The sequence below is a fragment of the Salvelinus namaycush genome, chromosome 32, assembly GCF_016432855.1.
Source record: "Salvelinus namaycush isolate Seneca chromosome 32, SaNama_1.0, whole genome shotgun sequence".
In the NCBI taxonomy this organism is placed as follows: Eukaryota; Metazoa; Chordata; class Actinopteri; order Salmoniformes; family Salmonidae; genus Salvelinus; species Salvelinus namaycush.
Genome location: NC_052338.1, coordinates 10,611,201 through 10,631,761, shown reverse-complemented (window position 1 = coordinate 10,631,761; position 20,561 = coordinate 10,611,201). Strand labels below are relative to the sequence as shown.

At 41.7% G+C, this 20,561-nt stretch overlaps 1 protein-coding gene across 2 annotated transcripts; it reads right to left on the bottom strand.

Moving 5' to 3' along the window:
* Positions 1-628: 628 nt before the first annotated feature.
* LOC120027307 (vacuolar protein sorting-associated protein 45) lies at positions 629-19,534 on the bottom strand. Of its 2 annotated transcripts, none has more exons than XM_038972228.1 (15): positions 19,265-19,534; positions 18,689-18,823; positions 17,928-17,988; positions 14,601-14,680; positions 14,243-14,311; positions 13,910-14,047; positions 13,725-13,835; positions 12,998-13,132; positions 12,320-12,433; positions 11,917-12,084; positions 9,697-9,855; positions 9,128-9,235; positions 8,890-9,011; positions 8,563-8,694; positions 629-1,357 (listed from the first exon to the last, which is right to left on the bottom strand). In XM_038972228.1, exons 1-15 carry the CDS (start codon positions 19,355-19,357, stop codon positions 1,273-1,275), a joined length of 1,710 nt encoding a protein of 569 aa, XP_038828156.1. In that variant the 5' UTR covers positions 19,358-19,534; the 3' UTR covers positions 629-1,272. The 2 variants fall into 2 exon arrangements, with proteins under 2 accessions (XP_038828156.1, XP_038828157.1); XM_038972229.1 differs by lacking the exon at positions 629-1,357 and adding an exon at positions 8,153-8,187.
* Between the last annotated feature and the right edge of the window lie 1,027 nt (positions 19,535-20,561).

Below are 20,561 nucleotides of genomic sequence, written 5' to 3'. Positions count from 1 at the left end.
ACTTATGAACATAACCCAAGCAATGCTGGTTGTTGTTGTGGAGGATTAGAGGATCTGATTTGGGGATGGGGGGGGGTTTGGAGAGGTTTTATAGTGAGGCAGGCTGAATATCTGTGGCCCATGCGGCTGGCAGTGGAGGTAGGCACTTGGCAAAGAAACAACTGCCAAACATTGGCTGCCAAACATGTTTGGGTTGTTTGTTGTGGAGGGGGGGGGCAGCATTCAATTCCTTACCTAAACATGAAATCACTGAGTTGAACCAGAGCAATCATACTAACCCACAATCAAAGACCAAACACAGCCAACAGTAGATACAGTTTACAATCTGTACTTTCATGTCATAGCAGAAACACGGTGCAGGAAATAGTATAAAAACAAAAAGTACAACAGAGGGGCATTTCTCAAAAGATATTCAGAGAGAGTATGGCTTAGCATAATGGAATTGGATGAGGGAACAGGATTATGTGATCATTATTGATCGAAGGGGGAATGTTGTGCACAATAACACTAGATATGAATGAAATCAAAACAGTTAGGGCTACTTCCATCAAATGCCACAAGAAATGGGTGATGGGAAGGAAAATCGATTACACCATAACAGGAAATTTGTACAATCCCAAAAGATAAATGAGGGACACACAACATTTCACTCTTTATTGGTATTTTCTTTAAAATATTCACACAGTCATTTCAAAATCAGTATGTTTGGACAACATGTACATAGCATGTGGAAATGTACATAGGCAAGGAAGAAAAACATACACTGTACATATTGTAATCTTCGAGAGAAATGTTTGACATTTTTTTGCCCATTTATTCACTTTTAAGATAAACAAAACTCAAAAGTCGTGTCACTTCTGTTTTCAGTAATTAAATAAGGGTCTAATATAAGACTGAAGTTTTCAACTTCAATTTAAGAGGAAATGTGACATTGCAATAGGTTCAAATGTTAGACACTAACATTGCGAGTGTTCCGTTCAGTCACAAGTCAGCCACTGGGTAACCTAGTTACGTGGGGAACAGATCGCTTTAGTACCCAGGGTTAGGTAACCTGGCTGTCTAATTGGGTTACATGATCATTTGGTTGGAGTTAATTGTCCCAGTTACAAGTTTTTAAGGGGTTGATAAAGAGTCCAGCAGTGTGGTGGTGACAGCTGAGCACACCGGAATGTTTTTAGTGGGATGCCTTCATGAATTAAAGCATGGGCTAGTGATACCGATAAGGAACGGACACAAGATATCGTGAGAGTGTGGGGGGGGGGGGGCAAACATTCAGCGTCTGTTTGGTTGACCACCCGCCCTCTGCAGCCTCTCGGCCTGGCCTGCACCCGCCGTCAATGTCACCTCCTCCAGGAAGCTGTGCGAGAGGGCAGAAAAGGAACATATCATTCCATTGCTTCCTCACGAGTTGAGAGACGCATGAGCAGTACATCAACATCTCTGTGACTCTCAAAATAAATGTTAATCTAAAAACAGAAGCCAATATGACAGACACGATTACCTCAGTCCCAGCCCTGTGACACTGACAGACACACAGTGTGTGTCACTAGGGTTCCGGTCTGTAAAGCAAGGATATGGCTGAGACATGGCAACAACAAAAAAGAGACCTACTAGAGAAATGTCAAAATACCTATTTCTGTTAGCTGATCAAGCCAAGACATTTCAAGGTGTGATTGCAAACGACACGAGAGACATTTAGGCTTCTTCTCACTCTGAAAGGCAAGGTTCTAAAGAGCAGCCGTCTTGTCTCTTACAGTCCTCTGCCAATGAAAGATAGTCATTTTGACTTTTGATAGAGCAGTAATTTCAAAGTATTGCAGTGATATATCAGGGATACCAGCGTGAACATTTGCCACCAACATTTACCACCAACATTTGCCGATGTTCATCTGTTCTCAGTGGGTTTCCATTCACGCAGCCTGCTCTGGGCGACTAGCCTATGTCAGTGAGTGACTAAACACATGGTCTAGGTCTAGGACCTAGGTCAGATAACCTACTATCCACCCATCTACACATTTTTTTATTTTTATCCTGAGGTTAAAGTTCAAACGGCACAAGAGAGCAACGTGGTATCATTCAATCAGCCATTTTATAATTCAATACCAGTCCTGGTTTCAAAAGGGAGATACTGACCTCTGCAGTGACGATGGTACTGGTCCATTATTGGTAGGCATATATCTCCAGCCTTTTGGCCCAGTGGGGCAGCACAGCAGTACAGGGTGGCCTGGACAAATCCCCCAAATGTGTTTATTGTGTCTTTGTGTGGCTGGTTGCAGGGAGCATTATCATGAAACAGCTCATGAGTACCTATGAGCATCGAGTGACTCATGCAGTACAAAAGGGGGGAAGAAGCTTAAAAGACGCATTTAAGAGCCCTATTCATATTGGCTTACAGTGCCTCTGGGTGAAGGGGTAGATCATGGTTCAAATGTACCACAAACTGCGGCTATGAGCTACAAAAGCATGGGACGTGCCGTCACAGCCAACATTAAAGGGTTATTAAATAACGTGTAAGTAGATGTCAGAAGAAGACTACTTGTGGCGCAGCGGTCAAAGGTACTGTATCTCAGTGCTTGAGGTGTCACTACAGACACCCTGGTTCGAATCCAGGCTGTATCACAACCGGCCGTGATTGGGAGTCCCATAGGGCGGTGCACAAATTGGCCAAGCGTCGTCCGGGTTTGGCCGTCATTAAACATAACAATTTGTTCTTAACCGACTTGCCTAGTTATATAAAAAATGAATAAAAGAAAAATGAATGTGCATTGTTATTTTCAGATCATGGACTTTTTTCACTTGAACCAAACCTCCCAAGCAACACACACACAAACACCCAGAAGAGTTGGAAGCCAGGGCCAACAAGGCAGGAGGGCAACAACTTGCCTTGACCCACTCTGCAACCTATGGGTTAAGTGCCTTACTCAATGTCACATCGGCAGGAGACGGTATCTAGATGGCATCTATCTTGGATACCTAGAATCTGCCCTAAGAGCTAAACTATAAAACTGGCAGAATTTTTTTTATCTCTAAAACTGAATGAAAATACAGCTAGCAGCATAGAAGTGAATAATGAACATGTGACACTATGTCAACATCAGCTTATATAAACAAGCCTGCTTGTGACAGGCAAAACAGAGACAACGTCACGACACTAAAATGTAAACAACTCATATATAGCGAGAATCAGCATTTCACTAGGATGGGACAGCAACGGCACGCTAAAAAAGAAACCTCACAACACAGGTGCACCCAGTACCTTTAACAGCACAACAGTGACTGCTGCAGTACAACACGAAACGCCTCGGGACCAGAGAAAGACAGTTGAAAGTTGAACTCCCAGACGTGGAAAGTTTAAGACGGTGTTACATAACCCGGTGTGGGAGACACTTCACCTGAGGGGCATCAGCAAGCGCTCCGCGATAAAAATGTGAAAGACGTGGCCAAGGAGCATCATCACTCAGCACATACAGTAGGTGCTGCTTAGCAACCCGGGTGATGTAATAGCACTGCAAACAGGAAGCGTTGGTCTCTCTTGGCTAAATCACTTCTCAGGTAAAACCTGGTCAATCTCAGCCTGCTCGGGTTGGAATTTCATCAACAGTTGACGAGGACCACTAAGTTGTCATATAACCGGGAGAAAAATGTATGGTTTGACATTTGTGTGTGTGTCCAGACCCCGTGATGAAAGAGAAGAGGGCTGATCCCACACAGGAGTGTCAGAAGGGGCATCACAAAAAGAGCACGGACGCATCTCCTGAGCACCATCGTGTTACGTAATCACACAATGTTCTATTCAGCCAACACAGAGACAGAGAGAGAGAGAGAGAGAGAAATAACTGCTTTTCAGAGAAAGGGCCTTGATTCCACATCTTCGCACAACACAAAGAACAACTAAGGTTCAAAAGAGGACTACAAGCTGAATTACTCTTCAGGCGACTCCATTGCAACCAAGGGATATCATGGACATAGTAAACCATACAGAACACAACTAATATCCTTAGTCGTCATCTAAAAAGTTTAGCCCCATTTTTATTTTACCTTTATTTAACTAGACAAGTCAGTTAAGAACAAATTCTTAGTTTCAATGACGGCCTAGGAACAGTGGGTTATTAGCCTTGTTCAGGGGCAGAAAGACAGATTTTTACCTTGTCAGCTCGGGGATTTAATATTGCAACCTTTCGGTTACTAGTCCAACGTTCTAACCACTAGGCTACCTGCCGCCCCCATGAGTAGAAAAGTTACAGAAAGGGACATTTTACTCAAAAAAATACATTTTATCGAGTAAAATTCCCCTTTAACATTGGTGAAGTTATTTCATGTAATTTAACAAAAACCGAAATGCCGAAACTTTAACATTAGTGAAGTCATTACAGAAAATTACATTCAAATGTGGCCTACACTGTACGTACAGAACAGAACACTTACTCCCAGAACACTGACTCCGAGTCGATATTCACGTCATAAGAAGGAATTCCCCTCAATCACAAATTGGGGAAAGCAAACATTATTTTCCAACTTCTTGTCGATTTTTTGTTATACAGAAATAACAAAATTTGTAAAAGAAAAAGATGCTGTGTTGTTCAATGTACATGTAACCAAGTCGGAAAATCCCGACCTACGGTTCGCAATGCTCCCACGTAGGGAAATAGAGCCTGCGAGAAAAACACTGTGGCTTCAAGCTATTCGGCGTGGGAGAGTGGGAAATGTGGGGACCTGGTGTCCAAGTAGGTTACATGTACAGTACCAGTCAAAAGTTTGGACAAACCTACTCATTCAAGGGTTTTTCTTTATTTTTTACTATTTTCTACATTGTAGAATAGTAGTGAAGACATCAAAACTCAAAACCAAAAAAGTGTTAACTGAGATTCTTCAAAGTAGCCACCCTTTGCCTTGACAGCTTTGCACACTCTTGGTATTCTCTCAACCAGCTTCATGGAAGTAGTCACCTGGAATGCATTTCAATTAACAGGTGTGCCTTGTTAAAAGTTCATTTGTGGAATTTCTTTCCTTCTTAATGCGTTTGAGCCAATCAGTTGTGTTGTGACAAGGTAGAGCTGGTATACAGATGATAGCCCTATTTGGTAAAAGACCAAGTCCATATTATGGCAAGAACAGCTCAAATAAGCAAAGAGAAACAACAGTCCATCACTACTTTAAGGCATGAAGGTCTGTCTATCCGGAAATTTCAAGAACTTTGAAAGTTTCTTCAAGTGGTCGCAAAAACCATCAAGCGCAATGATGAAACTGGCTCTCATGAGGACCGCCACAGAAAAGGAAGACCCAGAGTTACCTCTGCTGCAGAGGATAAGTTCGAGTTACCAGCTTCAGAAATTTCAGCACAAGTAACAGATATATCTCAACATCAACTGTTCAGAAGAGACTGTGTGAATCAAGCCTTCATGGTCGAATTGCTGCAAAGAAACCACTACTAAAGGACACCAATAAGAAGAAGAGACTTGCTTGGGCCAAGAAACACAAGCAATGGACATTAGACTGGTTGAAATATGTCCGTTGGTCTGATGAGTCCAAATTCGAGACTATCATTTGTTTTTCAACATGACAATGGCCCAACACACCTCCAGGCTGTGTAAGGGCCATTTGACCAAGAAGGAGAGTGATGGAACGCTGCATCAGATGACCTGGCCTCCACAATCACCCGACCTCAACCCAATTGAGATGGTTTGGGATGAGTTGGACTACAGAGTGAAGGAAAAGCCGCCAACAAGTGCTCAGTATATGTGGGAACTCCTTCAAGACTGTTGGAAAAGAATTCCTCATGAAGCTGGTTGAGAGAATCCCAAGAGTGTGCAAAGCTGTCATCAAAGCAAAGGGTGGCTACTTTGAAGAATCTAAAATATATTTTGACTTGTTTAACACCCATATTTAACAAAGAAATTGGCACTAAACTACTTCCATATACACTGAGTGTACAAAACATTATGCACATACTTATTTAACCTGTTCCTCCCCTTCATCTACACTGATTGAAGTGGATTTAAGTGACATCAATAAGGGATCGTCCATGACAGACTGACCAGGTGAAGCCAGGTGAAAGCTATGATCCCTTATTGATGTCACTTATTAAATCCACTTCAATCAGTGTAGATGAAGGGGAGGAAACAGGTTAAAATAAGTATTTTGAAGCCCTGAGACAATTGAGAAATGGATTGTGTATGTGTGCCATTCAGAGGGTGAATAGTGTCGTGTCTTTGGCTATGCCAGATTAATTGCTATGACATGCTATTCTATAAAATAATTTCTCCGTAATTAATATTACCTGATTGAACTAATCATGTAAACGTAATTAACTAGAGAGGGACACCACGAAATAATATTTATAGAGCTGTTATCTTCCGAATAAACTCTTAAAGATTTAGTAATATTTTACATCCATAGCAGTCACATTAATCGTCATTTTATTCAGTCTCATCTGAAAGTGGTAAATCCTTGGTTATCTGCAAGAATCCTGGCTAACAAGTTGAATCAGCAATACAAAATTGGGTTTAATTATTTATTTACTAAATACCTAACTAATCACACAGAATCACACATATACAATTAAATCATAACTTGATTACAAAGTGCCGTCATAAAGAAAAACGTCCCTAGCGGGCAGAATAGATATGACAGCTTGTTACACAAAGAAAAGGGGCGTGGTTTTAGTGAAAGAGCGGGAGACTGGAACAGGGCCGAAGCTGTGCTATCGTAAATACAGTATCTTATGCATTCTAAATTACCGCCCATTTGAAAAGGAAAATGCAATAAATATTTACTCTGAGCTGCGCTTCAGTAGGTTGGTGGTAGATGGAAGACCGTCTTGCCAAACCGAGTCCTCTGTCCTTTGAAGAATGTCTCTGGTGGTCACTGGATACGTTGGAGTAACGTCGATGTGTAGTAGACGGGATACTCTGACTGTCCTTCCTAACCTGCGTTTGTAGCAGCTGTTGCTAACTCAACGGCTAGGAGGTATCACTTCTGTAGTGAATACGAGTTCAAAGTTCATACCATTTACAACCAAAGTCCATGCTGATGTTGGCTTAGTTCTGTAGTTATTATCTGAACCATTCTGACATCGGATCGTCATCCTAGTGTCCCCGGAACAGGAAGTTATATTTTTGTCAATGGCTTTTATAGTGGAGGGAGAGGGGTGTGTCTGAAAAGTTTATAACCCATGTCTCTTCACAGGGGCGGGCCCCTAGTTGAGCAGAAGCCCAAATTTATGAAAATCCAAATCTCTCATTTGGAAGCTAAAATTACATTTAATCTCTTCACAAATAATTTCATATTCAAACATTTGAATTAAACAACAATTCCATGTGAATCCGATACCTCTGACGTTTAGACTTTCCACAGTAGAGTTTATGTCATTCTATCATTGATGAGAATGTGTCAGAGGGCAACCGAACTGACATAATATACCTTAAGTACCACCGCATATGTTCAGTTGGTCAGATTACCAGAATATAGTTAATTTCCCCCCACTTCTGATGTTCCCAGAATCTCTAAGTTAACCAAGGGGTTTTCTTATGTCACATCAGTTATAGTAGGGAGAGGGAAAAGGGGGGAAAGAGGTATTTATGACTGTCATAAACCTACCCCAAGGCCAACTTCATGACAATAGGCAAGACAAAATATTGAAGTGCCTTTGAACAGGGTATGGCAGTAGGTGCCAGGCGCACCGGTTTGTGTCAAGAACTGCAACGCTGCTGGGTTTTTCACGCTGAACAGATTCCCGTGTGTATCAAGAACGGTCCACCACCCAAAAGACATCCAGCAAACTTGACACTGTAGGAAGCACTGGAGTCAACATGGGCCAGCATCCCAGCGGAACACTTGACACCTGGTAGAGTCCATGCTCCGACAAATTGAGGCTGTTCTGAGGGCAAAGGGGGGGTGCAACTCAATATGTTCTGTACACTCAGTTTATACTTCCATTAATATTTATCTGGTACCGGGCTACCTTCAGATTAGTCTTGTGGACGTCCAAGAACAAAGCAAAATGAAATAGACATGTTGATGAGAGTCTCACCGTTCCATAGAGGGGTCATATTTGTGTGTAGCCCAAACTGTTCGGATGCTACAGACAGACGTTAGCAGATTGGCGGTACCGACTTCAGACGAGTCCCGTGACGCTTGTGGGGTCGTAGAGCAAAACGGAGAACACCATCATATTCGGGAGAGTCTCATCTGTCCATAGAGTGGTCATATTAGTTCAACCAAACCGTTCGGACGCTACAGAAGTATTCATGAGAAGACCGATTTTCGGGATGTCTCATGGTCTGACAAACACCGCTGTAGCTCGGCCACCATTGGCGGATGCAGTGGATTGCGACGCATCCCATGCAAAATACAGATATCTCTATCTTACAAAGAAGGATTTTAACAGGGATGTTTTTATTATGCTAATTAGATTTCCGCAGGGCGGGAACATTGACTCTAAGGGGTTAAGCCATTTTGATCATATGTGTTGACCTGGTATCAAATAATGGATGTCTAATGGCTATGTCTGGATGTAATTTGACTGAGGCGAAAAGGTCACGAGGTGTGGTTGATGATTCTGACCTCTTGGTGTTGTGGATGGTGGTGCCGCCCAGTACGATCCGAACTCCAGGCACGGTGCGGTTCAGGTTATAGATCGCCAGTGCCTCCTCATAAGTGGCCCCTCCGATGACGAAGACTATGATATCCTGTGGCCTGAAGAGGAAATACGTGGTTACCCCTGATAGGCTATCATCTGGTTGGGGTAATCCAATAATGGTGATGAACCGTAAGCCTATACGTGCTCATACACACAGAATATGTGTTTTTACGTATCAGTAACAGTGTGTGTGTTTGGCTATACAGGTGTAGGGTCTGAGGTTGTGTCTAAGTGTGTGTGTGTCAGTCTACCTGTCTCTAAGGGAGCTGGGTCCTAAGTAGGGGAACTGACTGTCCTTCAGCCGCCCCTTGATCAGCTGGTCCAAGGTCTCCTGCAATAACGGTGCATGCTGCGTGTACACATTCTCAACTCCCTGGAGACATGCACACACACAAAACAAAGGTGTTTTATTAGAAACTGGCCGAGAATGGCTACATGGACACACAACTCCAGCTAGTATCTGTCTAAATTGTGGAGAGAATGGTGTACCTTCAGCCCCTTGAAGAACTGTTTGGTGATGGCGACAGCATCTTGGGGGTTGACGAGGTCACTTCCTCTCACCCTCTTCCCTCCATACTCCACCATGGACGTTACCATCTGAGGTAAAAGATTAAACAGGATAAACAGGCATACGTTGATTCTTCTAACCTGGTTTTCACCTAGATTGGTGAGACAGATACATCAAACATACTGTATTGTACTTTGTTGAGTTGAACAAATATTTATTTATCCTCACAGAGGCATTGACAAATCCCAAAATAATAACATCCTCCACATAATATAAGACAGATACAACAACAATATACAGTCCTCATATTGCCAAGGGTCAGGTAGTATACAGTCCTCATATTGCCAAGGGCCAGGGAGTATACAGTCCTCATATTGCCAAGGGCCAGGTAGTATACTGTCCTCATATTGCCAAAGGCCAGGTAGTATACAGTCCTCATATTGCCAAAGGCCAGGTAATATAGAGTCCTCATATTGCCAAAGGCCAGGTAGTATAGAGTCCTCATATTGCCAAAGGCCAGGTAGTGGCACAGTATAGAATGTTCCCTTACCCTGCAATGCTTCTCTGACACGCCCTTCCTGTTGAGCTCCTCCATGAGGCCCGGCAGGATGCTGCTGCTGTGTCTCTCGTAGCGCAGTGCGTACAGCATCACCAGGCGCACCGCGTCCATCTCGCTCACCCGCGGGTTCTGCAGCAGCCGACGCACGTTCTGCAGAAAAACAGGGAGGATATTTTACATAGCCTTTAATACAGACTTAAATTCTTTATTTTTCTATGATACTTCACTATGATTTCTATGTGCAGTGTTTTATTGTATTCTGAAAGTCATTATTATTATTACAAGTGGCCAAGTCAATATACAATACAGCAGTAGGCTGTATTCTTCAACAAACAGGGAAAATTGTGTATTTTTTAATACTTTTATGTGAACTGTGTGTGTTATGGTATAATAAAGCATGGAGCTGTAAGCCCCCTCCAGAAATAAACATGTGATGTCACATGTTCATTGTTGACAGTGATAGGACCCTTACATATTGGGCAGTTCGGTCTGGTGCCTGCTCTTTGTCTACCTGTCTACCACATGTCAATGTCTATTTCAGGCCTGCATCTGGTCAGTGTCTAGCCTCTGCCTGGTTCATATTTGACTTGTGTTCCATCTACATAGAGTATCTAGTAGTGTGATTCTAGTCAGTCTCTGGCACCACGTCAGTGTAGAGCAGGGTTGTAGTGTTGATTCATTTCAACAGCCAATTCAGGAAATGACATTGGTAATAATAGAAACGTTTCCTACCGGTAAATTGACAAATAAAACACAGGGGGTTGAAACAGTATTCAAACCCCTTGACTTTTTCCATATTTTGTTACGTTACAGCCTTCTTCTAAAATTGATTAAATTATTGTTTTTCCTCATCAATCTACACACAATACACCATAATGACAACGCAAAAACAGATTTTTAAAATGTTAGCAAACGTATTAAACATGAAAAACAGAAATACCTTATTTACATAGGTATTCAGACTTTGCTAAGAGACTCGAAATTGAGCTCTGGTGCATCTTGTTTCCATTGATCATCCTTGAGATGTTTCTACAACTTGATCAGAGTCCACCTGTTGTACATTCAATTGATTGGACATGATTTGGAAAGGTACACACCTGTCTATATAAGGTCCCGCAGTTGACAGTGCATGTCAGAGCAAAAACCAAGCCATGAGGTCGAAGGAATTGTCCGTAGAGCTCCGAGACAGGATTGTGTCGAGGCACAGATCTGGGGAAGGGTACCAAAACATTTCTGCAGCATTGAAGGTCCCCAAGAACACAGTGGCCTCCATCATTCTTAAATGGAAGAAGTTTGGAACCACAAAGACTCTTCATTGAGCTGGCCGCCCAGCCAAACTGAACAATCGGAGAAGAAGGGCCTTGGTCAGGGAGGTGATCAGGAACCCGATGGTCACTCTGACAGAGCTCACATGACAGCCCGCTTGGAGTTTGCCAAAAGGCACCTAAAGACTCTCAGACCATGAGAAACAAGATTCTCTGGTCTAATGAAACCAAGATTTAACTCTTTGGCCGGAATGCCAAGCATCACGTCTGGAGGAAACCAGGCACAGGTTGGGGCAAAGGTTCACCTTACAAAAGGACAACAGCCAAGACAACGCAGGAGTGGCTTTGGGACAAGTCTCTGAATGTCCTTGAGTGGCCCAGCCAGAGCCCGGACTTGAACCCGATCAAATATCTCTGGAGACCTGAAAATAGCTGTGCAGCAACGCTCCCCTATCCAACCTGACATCGCTTGGGAGGATCTGCAGAGAAGAATGGGAGAAACTCCCCAAATACAGGTGTGCAAAGCTTGTAGCATCATACCCAAGAAGACTGTAATCACTGCCAAAGGTGCTTCAAAGTACCGAGTAAAGGGTCTGAATAGATATGGAAATGTCATATCAGTGTTTTATTTCTAATACATTTCTAATTTGTCAATGAGGCCCTTTATCCACTTCCCCAGAGTCAGATGAACTTGTGGATACCATTTTTGTCTCTGTGTCCATTATGAAGGAAGTTAGAGGTAGTTTCTCGAGCCAATGCTAACTAGCGTTAGCGCAATGACTGGAAGTCTATGGGTATCTGCTAGCATGCTTCTAGTTAGCATTGGTTATCAAACATAACTAACTTCCTTCACACTGGACACAGAGAAATAACTCTGGGGAAGTAAATGAAGGACCTCATTGCCAAAATCCCAAAGTATCCCTTTAACTTCAGAGCAGAGTCTTACCTGTGATGCGCTTGAGTGGTCATTCTGGCAGGCCAGCTCCTGCTCCAGCTCTGACACCTCCATCAGGTGCCTCTCGCTCACCAGGCGGGACAGCTCGCCCACCACAGTCACGTGCTTCGACACTGTGCCCGACATCTTTTTGAACTGGGGGTAGTTGTCTACAAACGCCTGCAGAGAAAAACAGAGGGAATGATTAGAAAGAAGAAAGAAAACAGAAAGATTTCTTAAACTTGCAGCAATTATTTATAGTTTGTATCATTATTGGAATTAAGAAATAATTTATCTAATTCCGAGTGGTTATTAACCAATGAGACTGAGACGTATTAGTGGTTCTAAATGAGCAACTACTACAGGACATGCTGGGAAATTGAGTTCTTGTGGGACTACAGTTCCCAGGTCTCACCTTCATATCAGAGATGGACTCCAGCTTCTGTTGCTCCTTGGGCTTCTTCTTCTGAAAGTCTTCCATCAGGTTCTTGATGTTTGTGCCAATCTCTCCAAAGTTCAAGTACAGATTCTGAATAAGAGAATGTGAGAGTGAATTGGAAGTTGTCAGCCAACATCTGGCCCTGTCGGAATTCTTTAACCTTCCCCATTGACCGGCTGCTACACATTCCGGCATTTTTTCCTTCAGAGTCTTCTTAAAGAGGGCTGCTGGCCAGCGTTCCTAACCTTTAGGCCAGGGATCATCAGCTAGATTAAGCCACAGGCCGATTATTTCTTGAGCGGATGGTCAGGGGGCCGGAACATAATTACAAAAAAATTGTAGACTGCAAATTGACCAGCAAGAAGCCCAAATAGATATAACATTTGACGGAAACATAATCATTTCAAACCTTGCTTATATGTGATCATATACAAATGTCTATCTATTATGCATGGGAATAGTTTGGAACAGATTAAAAAAATGTAAATCACTTGGTGCTATAATACTGGTGTTTTTACAATCATTTATGTCCAACATTAAGAAAATAACATTTGTATAACCCTGCTCTGGGCTACCGGCCAGCTGGCCCAATGGGACCATTTCAAAGCCAAATGGCACATTTGTGCAGAATTGGAACCAGGCCTAGAGACTCACATTGGCATAGAACTCATCGTTCTCTGCAGACAGCACCACCTCCTTCAGGTCCTTGCTGATCCCTGGGACTCTGGACAGGTCAATGCGGTTGTTGTTGAGGCCAAGCAGCTCGTGCACCATGGCCTGGTACGTCCACTAGATGGAGCAGGGAAACAAACAATGAAACCTACAATGAAATAAAGTTAATGTCATCTCTAAATTCCTTCAGCGATGAAGAGTATATGTAGTTTTCACCAATTGATTAGCTTGTCTAATGTGAGCTAAAGATTGGTGCATTAGCTGTGACACTAAGGGCCTTGAGTACATGACCTAGTTTACAGTGCAGTTTGCAGGCTTGGTAAATATAAGTACAAGACTCTGCTGCCCCCAAGTGATCAGAGGCTGCAGTACACATCAGAATGATGTGAATATACTGTCTGTATGTAGTATGACTATAATGACCTGATCATTGCCTATCTTTTTGTAATAATGTAGCCTGGGTTCCCGACTGATAAAATGCTCAGTCTGGTCCCGGGCTAGAAAACATGTATACCAAACATATTATCTAAGTAGATTATCTTACAAATTATTTTCTATTAGTTCCCCAAAACATTCAGATAACACTTAGTTTCACTTAGTTTTGGAGCATTTACTTCTGTTGTGCATACTGAATACAACCCTGACTCTTAATTTTGATCTGTTTGAGTAGTGGGGTGACGGAGTCATCACTCTGACTCTTAGTTCTGACCTGGTTGAGTAGTGGGGTGATGGCGTCATCGCTGCGGTCCAAGATGAGCAGGAGAGGAGGCACCTCTGTCTTCCTGAAGTCAAACAGCTCATACTCCTTGGTGATGATTTGCTGGGGGAGGAGATGGGTAGTGAGATTGCGTGTGTGTATGCGCGTGTGATAGGTGTGCATGTGATATTAGTCACCTTCACGCTCTCTCCCAGTCGCTTGGCCATGTCTGAGGACAGCTGGTAGCGGATCATGGGACATTTCTTCAGGGCCAGCAGCACCGAGGTCAGACCCTGGGTGGTACGTGGCAGGAGAGTTGGCTCCCAGCTACGACCCTGCAATACACACACCACACACACACACACAGTATGAGATATGAATGCACTCTGTAAATAGATCAGAAATAGAGGGAATATGACATACGCAGAGACAAATAGAAAACGTTCATCTAAAATCAATGCAGATGAATAATGGGTCACTTTATAAATTGTCACATATCCAAAGCGTTATGGCCTATTTGCATGTCTTACCCTTGCCACACCACTGAGGTTGAGGGAGAAAAGGTGTGGGTTCACAGCAATGAAGTCTCCATAGAACTCCTGCAGTCATATGAGAGAACTTGAGTTATTCGTTTCCAGTTTAAAATGTCAAAAGATATCACATACTCATTTCTACTATTACAAGACTACATGTAGTGTAAAGGGGTTCTAACTAGAAGTAGAAATGATACAACATTTAGATTTAGGACAAGTAGGAAAAACCTATGGACCATCATTCTACCAAAAAAAACAATACAAATAAAAGTCCAGAAAAGTAAAAAAGAAAAGAAAAGTTGGGTAACTAACGTATGGTTCCTATCCTAAAGTACTGCCCTTAGTGTTAACTTACCTGCACTTCTGCGACCACCTCCTGTTCATCCGCCTCGGCCAGGGCTTTTATCTCACTCTTACTGATGACGTTGCTGAAGTCTAGAAAGGATTATGAGGAGGATGTCACCCATACAGAAAAATATATTGGAATATATTTCAATAAAATCTGAATATATTTCAATATATTGGGGAAATATATTGATCAAATATATAAATAAATAAAATATATGTACATATATTTGTAAGATATATGTGAAAAAATACACATTCACACCTCACAACCTTCTCTACCTCAATGATGATGTTGAATCTCTATTGACCTCTGGTACCTTAGCATTAGGTTCCCAAAATGCCGTTTTGCATGCAATAGTTGGATCATTGAGTTGTAGTTGAAATTAAATTCTGCAGCTTTTGAGGTACAGCCTACCTGCCACTTATGAAACATAGTAAAAAAGAAATGAGGTGTTTCGAAAAACAACACTTGAATGTAGAATATATGTAAATATATTTTCCCGAGCTGTCAATCACAATTTGAAATGTTCCATTATTTTTGTCAAAATTGCTCAGGCTCAGTAAATTTGGTTGGGGATCATTTATGGACAGCTTCATGTTATGGGTATGCTTTTCACCGGCAGGGACTGGGGAGTTTGTAAGGATCAAAATAAGTAATAAAAGGAACAAAGCCCAGGTACAAAGTTAGAGGAAACCCCACCTCAGTCTTCTGAAAACCTAACCCTGGGATAGGGTTTTATTTTTCTGCAGGACAATTATACAAATGTTAACGCCAAAGACCAGAATGGCTTTCTAAGAAGTGTTGACTGTTCCTGAGTGGTCTAGTCTCTGTCCTGACTTAATTCTGCTTAAAGAATCTGAGACAAGGTTTAAATATTGCTGTCCATCAATGATCCCCAACCAAATTGACTGGGCCTGAGACATTTTGATAAAAACGACAGATATATGTTCAACTTAGTTGTGCAAAGTTGGTAGAATTTTAATGAAAATTATTCACAGCTGAAATGTCTCCCAAAGGTGCTTCCACCAAGTATTAACTCAGTGGGGTGGAAACTTATCCAATTATTATACATAAGTTATTTATTTATTCATTTGGAAAAATGTATATAACTTTCACTTTCAAAATGTGGAGTAGGTTGTGTAGATCTGTGGGGCGGCAGATAGCCTAGTGGTTAGAGTGTTGGGCCAGTAACCGAAAGGTTGCTAGATCTAATCCCCAAGCTGACAAGGTAAAAATCTGTTGTTCTGCCCCTGAACAAGACAATTAACCCACTGTTCCTAGGCCGTCATTCTAAATAAGAATTTGTTCTTAACTGACTTGTCTAGTTAAATAAAGGTAAAGAAATGTTGTCCCCTTTTAGAGGCAGCAAAAGGTGCAATGCCTTTTTATAGGCATTGTATGGAGAAATAATGTATAAGAAAACAGACAATTTTGGAATATATACACAGATATTTTTGTACATATATTAAAATATTTAGATATCTGTAATTTACAAACAATGCCTTCCGAAAGTATTCACACCCCTTGACTTTTTCCACATTTTGTTACGTTACAGCCTTCTTCTAAAATGGATTAAATAAAACTAAAAACTCCTCAGCAATCTAAACAAAATACACCATAACGACAAAGCAAAAACTGTTTTTTTTTGTGTGCAAACGTATTAAAAATAAAGAACATAAATACCTTATTTACATAAGTATTCAGACCCTTTGCTATGAGACTCGAAATTGAGCTCAGGTGCATCCTGTTTCCATTGATCATCCTTGAGATGTTTCTACAACTTGATTGGAGTCCACCTTCGGTAAATTCTATTGATTGGACATGATTTGGAAAGGCACACACACCTGTCTATATAAGGTCCCACAGTTGACAGTGAATGTCAGGCCAAAAACCAATCCTTGAGGTAGAAGGACTTGTCCGTAGAGCCCCGAGACAGGATTGTATCGAGGCACAGATCTGGGGAAGGGTACCAAAAATGTCTGCAGCATTGAAGGTCCCCAAGAACACAATGGCCCATTCCTAAATGGAAGTTTGGAACCACCAAGACTCTTCCCAGAGCTGGCCGCCCAGCCAAACTGAGCAGTCGGGGGAGAAGGGCCTTGGTCAGGGAGGTGACCAAGAACCCGATGGTCACTCTGACAGAGCTCCTCTGTGGAGATGGGAGAACCTTCCAGACGGACAACCATCTCTGCAGCACTCCACCAATCAGGCCTTTATGGTAGAGTGGCCAGACGGAAGCCACTCCTCAGTAAAATGCACATGACAGCCGCTTGGAGTTTGCCAAAAGGCACCTAAAGGATTCTCAGACCATGAGAAACAAGATACTCTGATCTAATGAAACCAAGATTGAACTCCTTGGCCTGAATGCCAAGCGTCACGTCTGGAGGAAACCTGGCACCATCCCTACGGTCAAGCATGGTGGTGGCAGCATCATACTGTGGGGATGGTTTTCAGCGGCAGGGATTGGGAGACTAGTCAGGATCAAGGCAAAAATGAACTGAGCAAAGTACAGAGAGATCCTTAAAGAAAACCTGCTCCAGAGCTCTCAGGACCTCAGACTGGGGCAAAGTTTCACCTTCCAACAGGACAAGAACCCTAAGCACACAGCCAAGACAACGCAGGAGTGGCTTCATGACAAGTCTCTGAATGTCCTTGAGTGACCCAGCCAGAGACCGGACTTGAACCCAACCGAACATCTCTGGAGAGACCTGAAAATAGCTTTGCAGCAACGATCCCCATCCAACCTGACAGAGATTGAGAGGATCTGCAGAGAAGGATGGGATAAAGCCCCCAAATACAGGTGTGCCGAGCTTGTAGCGTCATACCCAAGAAGATTCAAGGCTGTAATTGCTGCCAAAGGAGCTTCAACAAAGTACTGCGTAAAGGGTCTGAATACTTATGTAAATGTAATATTTTTTTTTTTTTTTTTTTTTTACAAATTTGCAAAAATGTATAAAACCTGTATTTGCTTTGTCATTATGGTGTATTGTTTGTAGATTGATGAGGGGGAAAAATAAGGCTGTAACTTAACAAAATGTGGAAAAGGTCAAGGGGTCTGAATACTTTTCAAAGGCACTGTACATGTTGTTAAAACACGTGTCAATATATAATTGTTCTGTATGGGCAATTACCGTCAACATGAAATTACTGAGTTGTCATAATTCACGGTTGATACATGGGCAATCAATTTTGAGTCTATAGTTCTAAACCATATAAATGATCCAGAGACATAAGATCTTAGTCCTTGTTATCTGTATTTGATCTATCTAAAAACATTCACAAGAATCAGAACATTGAACCATATGATTTGAACAACAGTGCAGAAATCCTTACAGATGAAGTAGACACTGTACTTGGGTCGCCGGAGCTCCTGTATCAGATTTTCCACATTCTCCTGTAATGAGGGCAGAGAGAAAGTCAGGGGTGTCATACAAATCCAAAATTGAGCATGACTAAAGTCCTTTGCCTCCAAATAGTGCATAGTGTATGGATGCAATGCAATATGCAATGTACATTCGGTATAGGTACAATGAAGCAGTTGAAATATGCATTCATACAGTTGTGGATGGACACAATCCAGTAGATACAGAATGTGTAGGCTAAAGTCTTAAAGGCCCAGTGCAGTCAAAAACATGATTTTTCCTGTGTTAGATATATATTTCCACACTATGAGGTTGGAATAATACTGTGAAATTGTGAAAAAGATTATCCCTTTTAGTGTAAGAGCTGTTTGAAAAGACCGCCTGAGTCGGTTTTGCTGGGATGGAGTTTTGGCCTCTTCCATGGTGACGTCATCACACAGTAAATTAGTTAATAGACCAATAAGAAAGTTCCTAACCTCTCTGCCAATAACAGTTCATTTTCAGTTTTCCCCTCCCCACTCAGACCACTTTGAGACAGTCCTAGCTAAATTCATGCTTGAGAAATTGCTAAGAAGCTATTTGTTTATTTTTTACCATTTTAATTGATAACAATCATAGAAAGTTACTTAGTTGTTACCCAGATATGATTTGATATGGAGATAAAAACAGATGAATTGGACCTTTAATGCAGAGCAAAGGCTGGCTACAATGTGTATACAGTGACTGGGGCACCTTGGTTGGCCTGAGGAAGCAGATGGCTTTGAGGTGCTTCATGTTGTCTCGATTCTGTGAGTCGATTCTTTCGAACAGGTAGACCTCCTTCTGTAGGATCTCAGATTGAGTGTAGACCACACTGACGATGCTGGTCTGATGAGAAAACACAAACAAATAGGCATGTGATGCAGTACATTCCTTTTTACCTGAGCCAGAGATTTTGCTGAGAGATTAATGAGATTCATTATTTTCCTTCCATGACTGGTTGTGACAGCTGAAAGGTTACAGTCCTGAATATGGTCTTGAGTCCAAATGATGCAGGCCTATCCACATTTGTGTATCCACTTTTCTGATGTTTTTCCTATGCAACTTCCAATGGGAGTAGCTGCTGACAGTATGACATTATCAAACATCCTTGGTTCTCCTTTCTATATTATTAACATTTCTCAGGAATTGTTGAATAATTCAAGGTTCTGTCCCTTCAACGTGTCTGTCTCTGATAGACAATGGATGTCAACAAAAGTAACCTGATACATTGTAACCACTGTAACGTTACATCGTTAGAACTACTACATTCTAGCTACAATTACTTACAGTCTCTTTATCCATGAGCAGAACCTTCATCCCTGGTCCGCTGTTTTCTATCATTTTGGAGATATACTGCTTGACAGCAAGTGTCACATTCATTTTGACAATGTTCTAAAATGCAAATGATGGCAGCTTGAAAAATACACAAAGGCCGAATTATATTCGGTAAAGGTATCTTAAACCAGGTAACGCTTCGATTCGTTTGGTCAAATTAAACTATTGTTGACAAATGTTCAGCTCAGCTGAGGTTGGTTACAGCTGTCTGCTTCGAAATGAACCTCGAGATACATTTCCGGATGAATTGGTTAACTGATTCAGGACCAGTTTGTAGAGCAAACGCACAGGCAAAAGCATTAACTGAGCATGCATTTCACTGATCCGAAGTCAGCATGTGTTTGTTATATCCCACAATGCACCACTAATTGTTTAACGACGAGGACGCCTTTTTGGTAAGGGCAAACCATTCAAATGAAAGAGATTTTGTTATTATTAAACAACTTCTGAAAACATTGCTAAATATTGAGATGTACAAATAGCACATAATTTATTACAGTCTTTAAAGTAAGTAACCATTTTTAAAGGTAGTTTAACTAAACAAAATAACTGTGGTGTAAAAATTGAAAACATGAAAAATACTGAATTTTATTACATTCGTCAGTCTATTCAACAGCATGAAGACCATTGTAACAATAATAAACTGCAATGCAATTCAATACAGTAAAAAAATGTGACCAAAACATACTGTATTATAATAAAACATGATACAAGCATTGATACATTTGTATTTTCCCACAATATAAACTCAGCAAAAAAAGAACCCTGTCTTTCAAAGATAATTCGTAAAAATCCAAATAACTTCACAGATCTTCATTGTAAAGGGTTTAAACACTGTTTCCCATGCTTGTTTAATGAACCATAAACAATTGATGAACATACACCTGTGGAACAGTCGTTAAGACACTAACAGCTTACAGAAGGTAGGAAATTAAGGTCACAGTTATGAAAACTTAGGACACTAAAGAGGCCTTTCTACTGACTCTGAAAAACACCAAAAGAAAGATGCCCAGGGTCCCTGCTCATCTGCGTGAATGTGCCTTAGCCATGCTGCAAGGAGGCATGAGGACTGCAGATGTGGCCAGGGCAATAAATTGCTATGTCCATACTGTGAGACCCCTAAGACCGCACTACAGGGAGACAGGACGGACAGCTGATCGTCCTCGCAGTGGCAGACCACGTGTAACAACAGCTGCACAGATCGGTACATCCAAACATCACACCTGCAGGACAGGTAAAGGATGGCAGC

Coding starts and splice junctions, on each gene's coding strand:
- LOC120027307 (XM_038972228.1), bottom strand. CDS start 19,357: ATGAATGTGACACTTGCTGTCAAGCAGTATATCTCCAAAATGATAGAA. Junction 12,434..12,997: donor ACGATGAGTTCTATGCCAAT/GTGAGTCTCTAG, acceptor TCTCTTATTCAG/AATCTGTACTTGAACTTTGG. Junction 8,695..8,889: donor CCCAGCTCCCTTAGAGACAG/GTAGACTGACAC, acceptor TTTCCTCTTCAG/GCCACAGGATATCATAGTCT.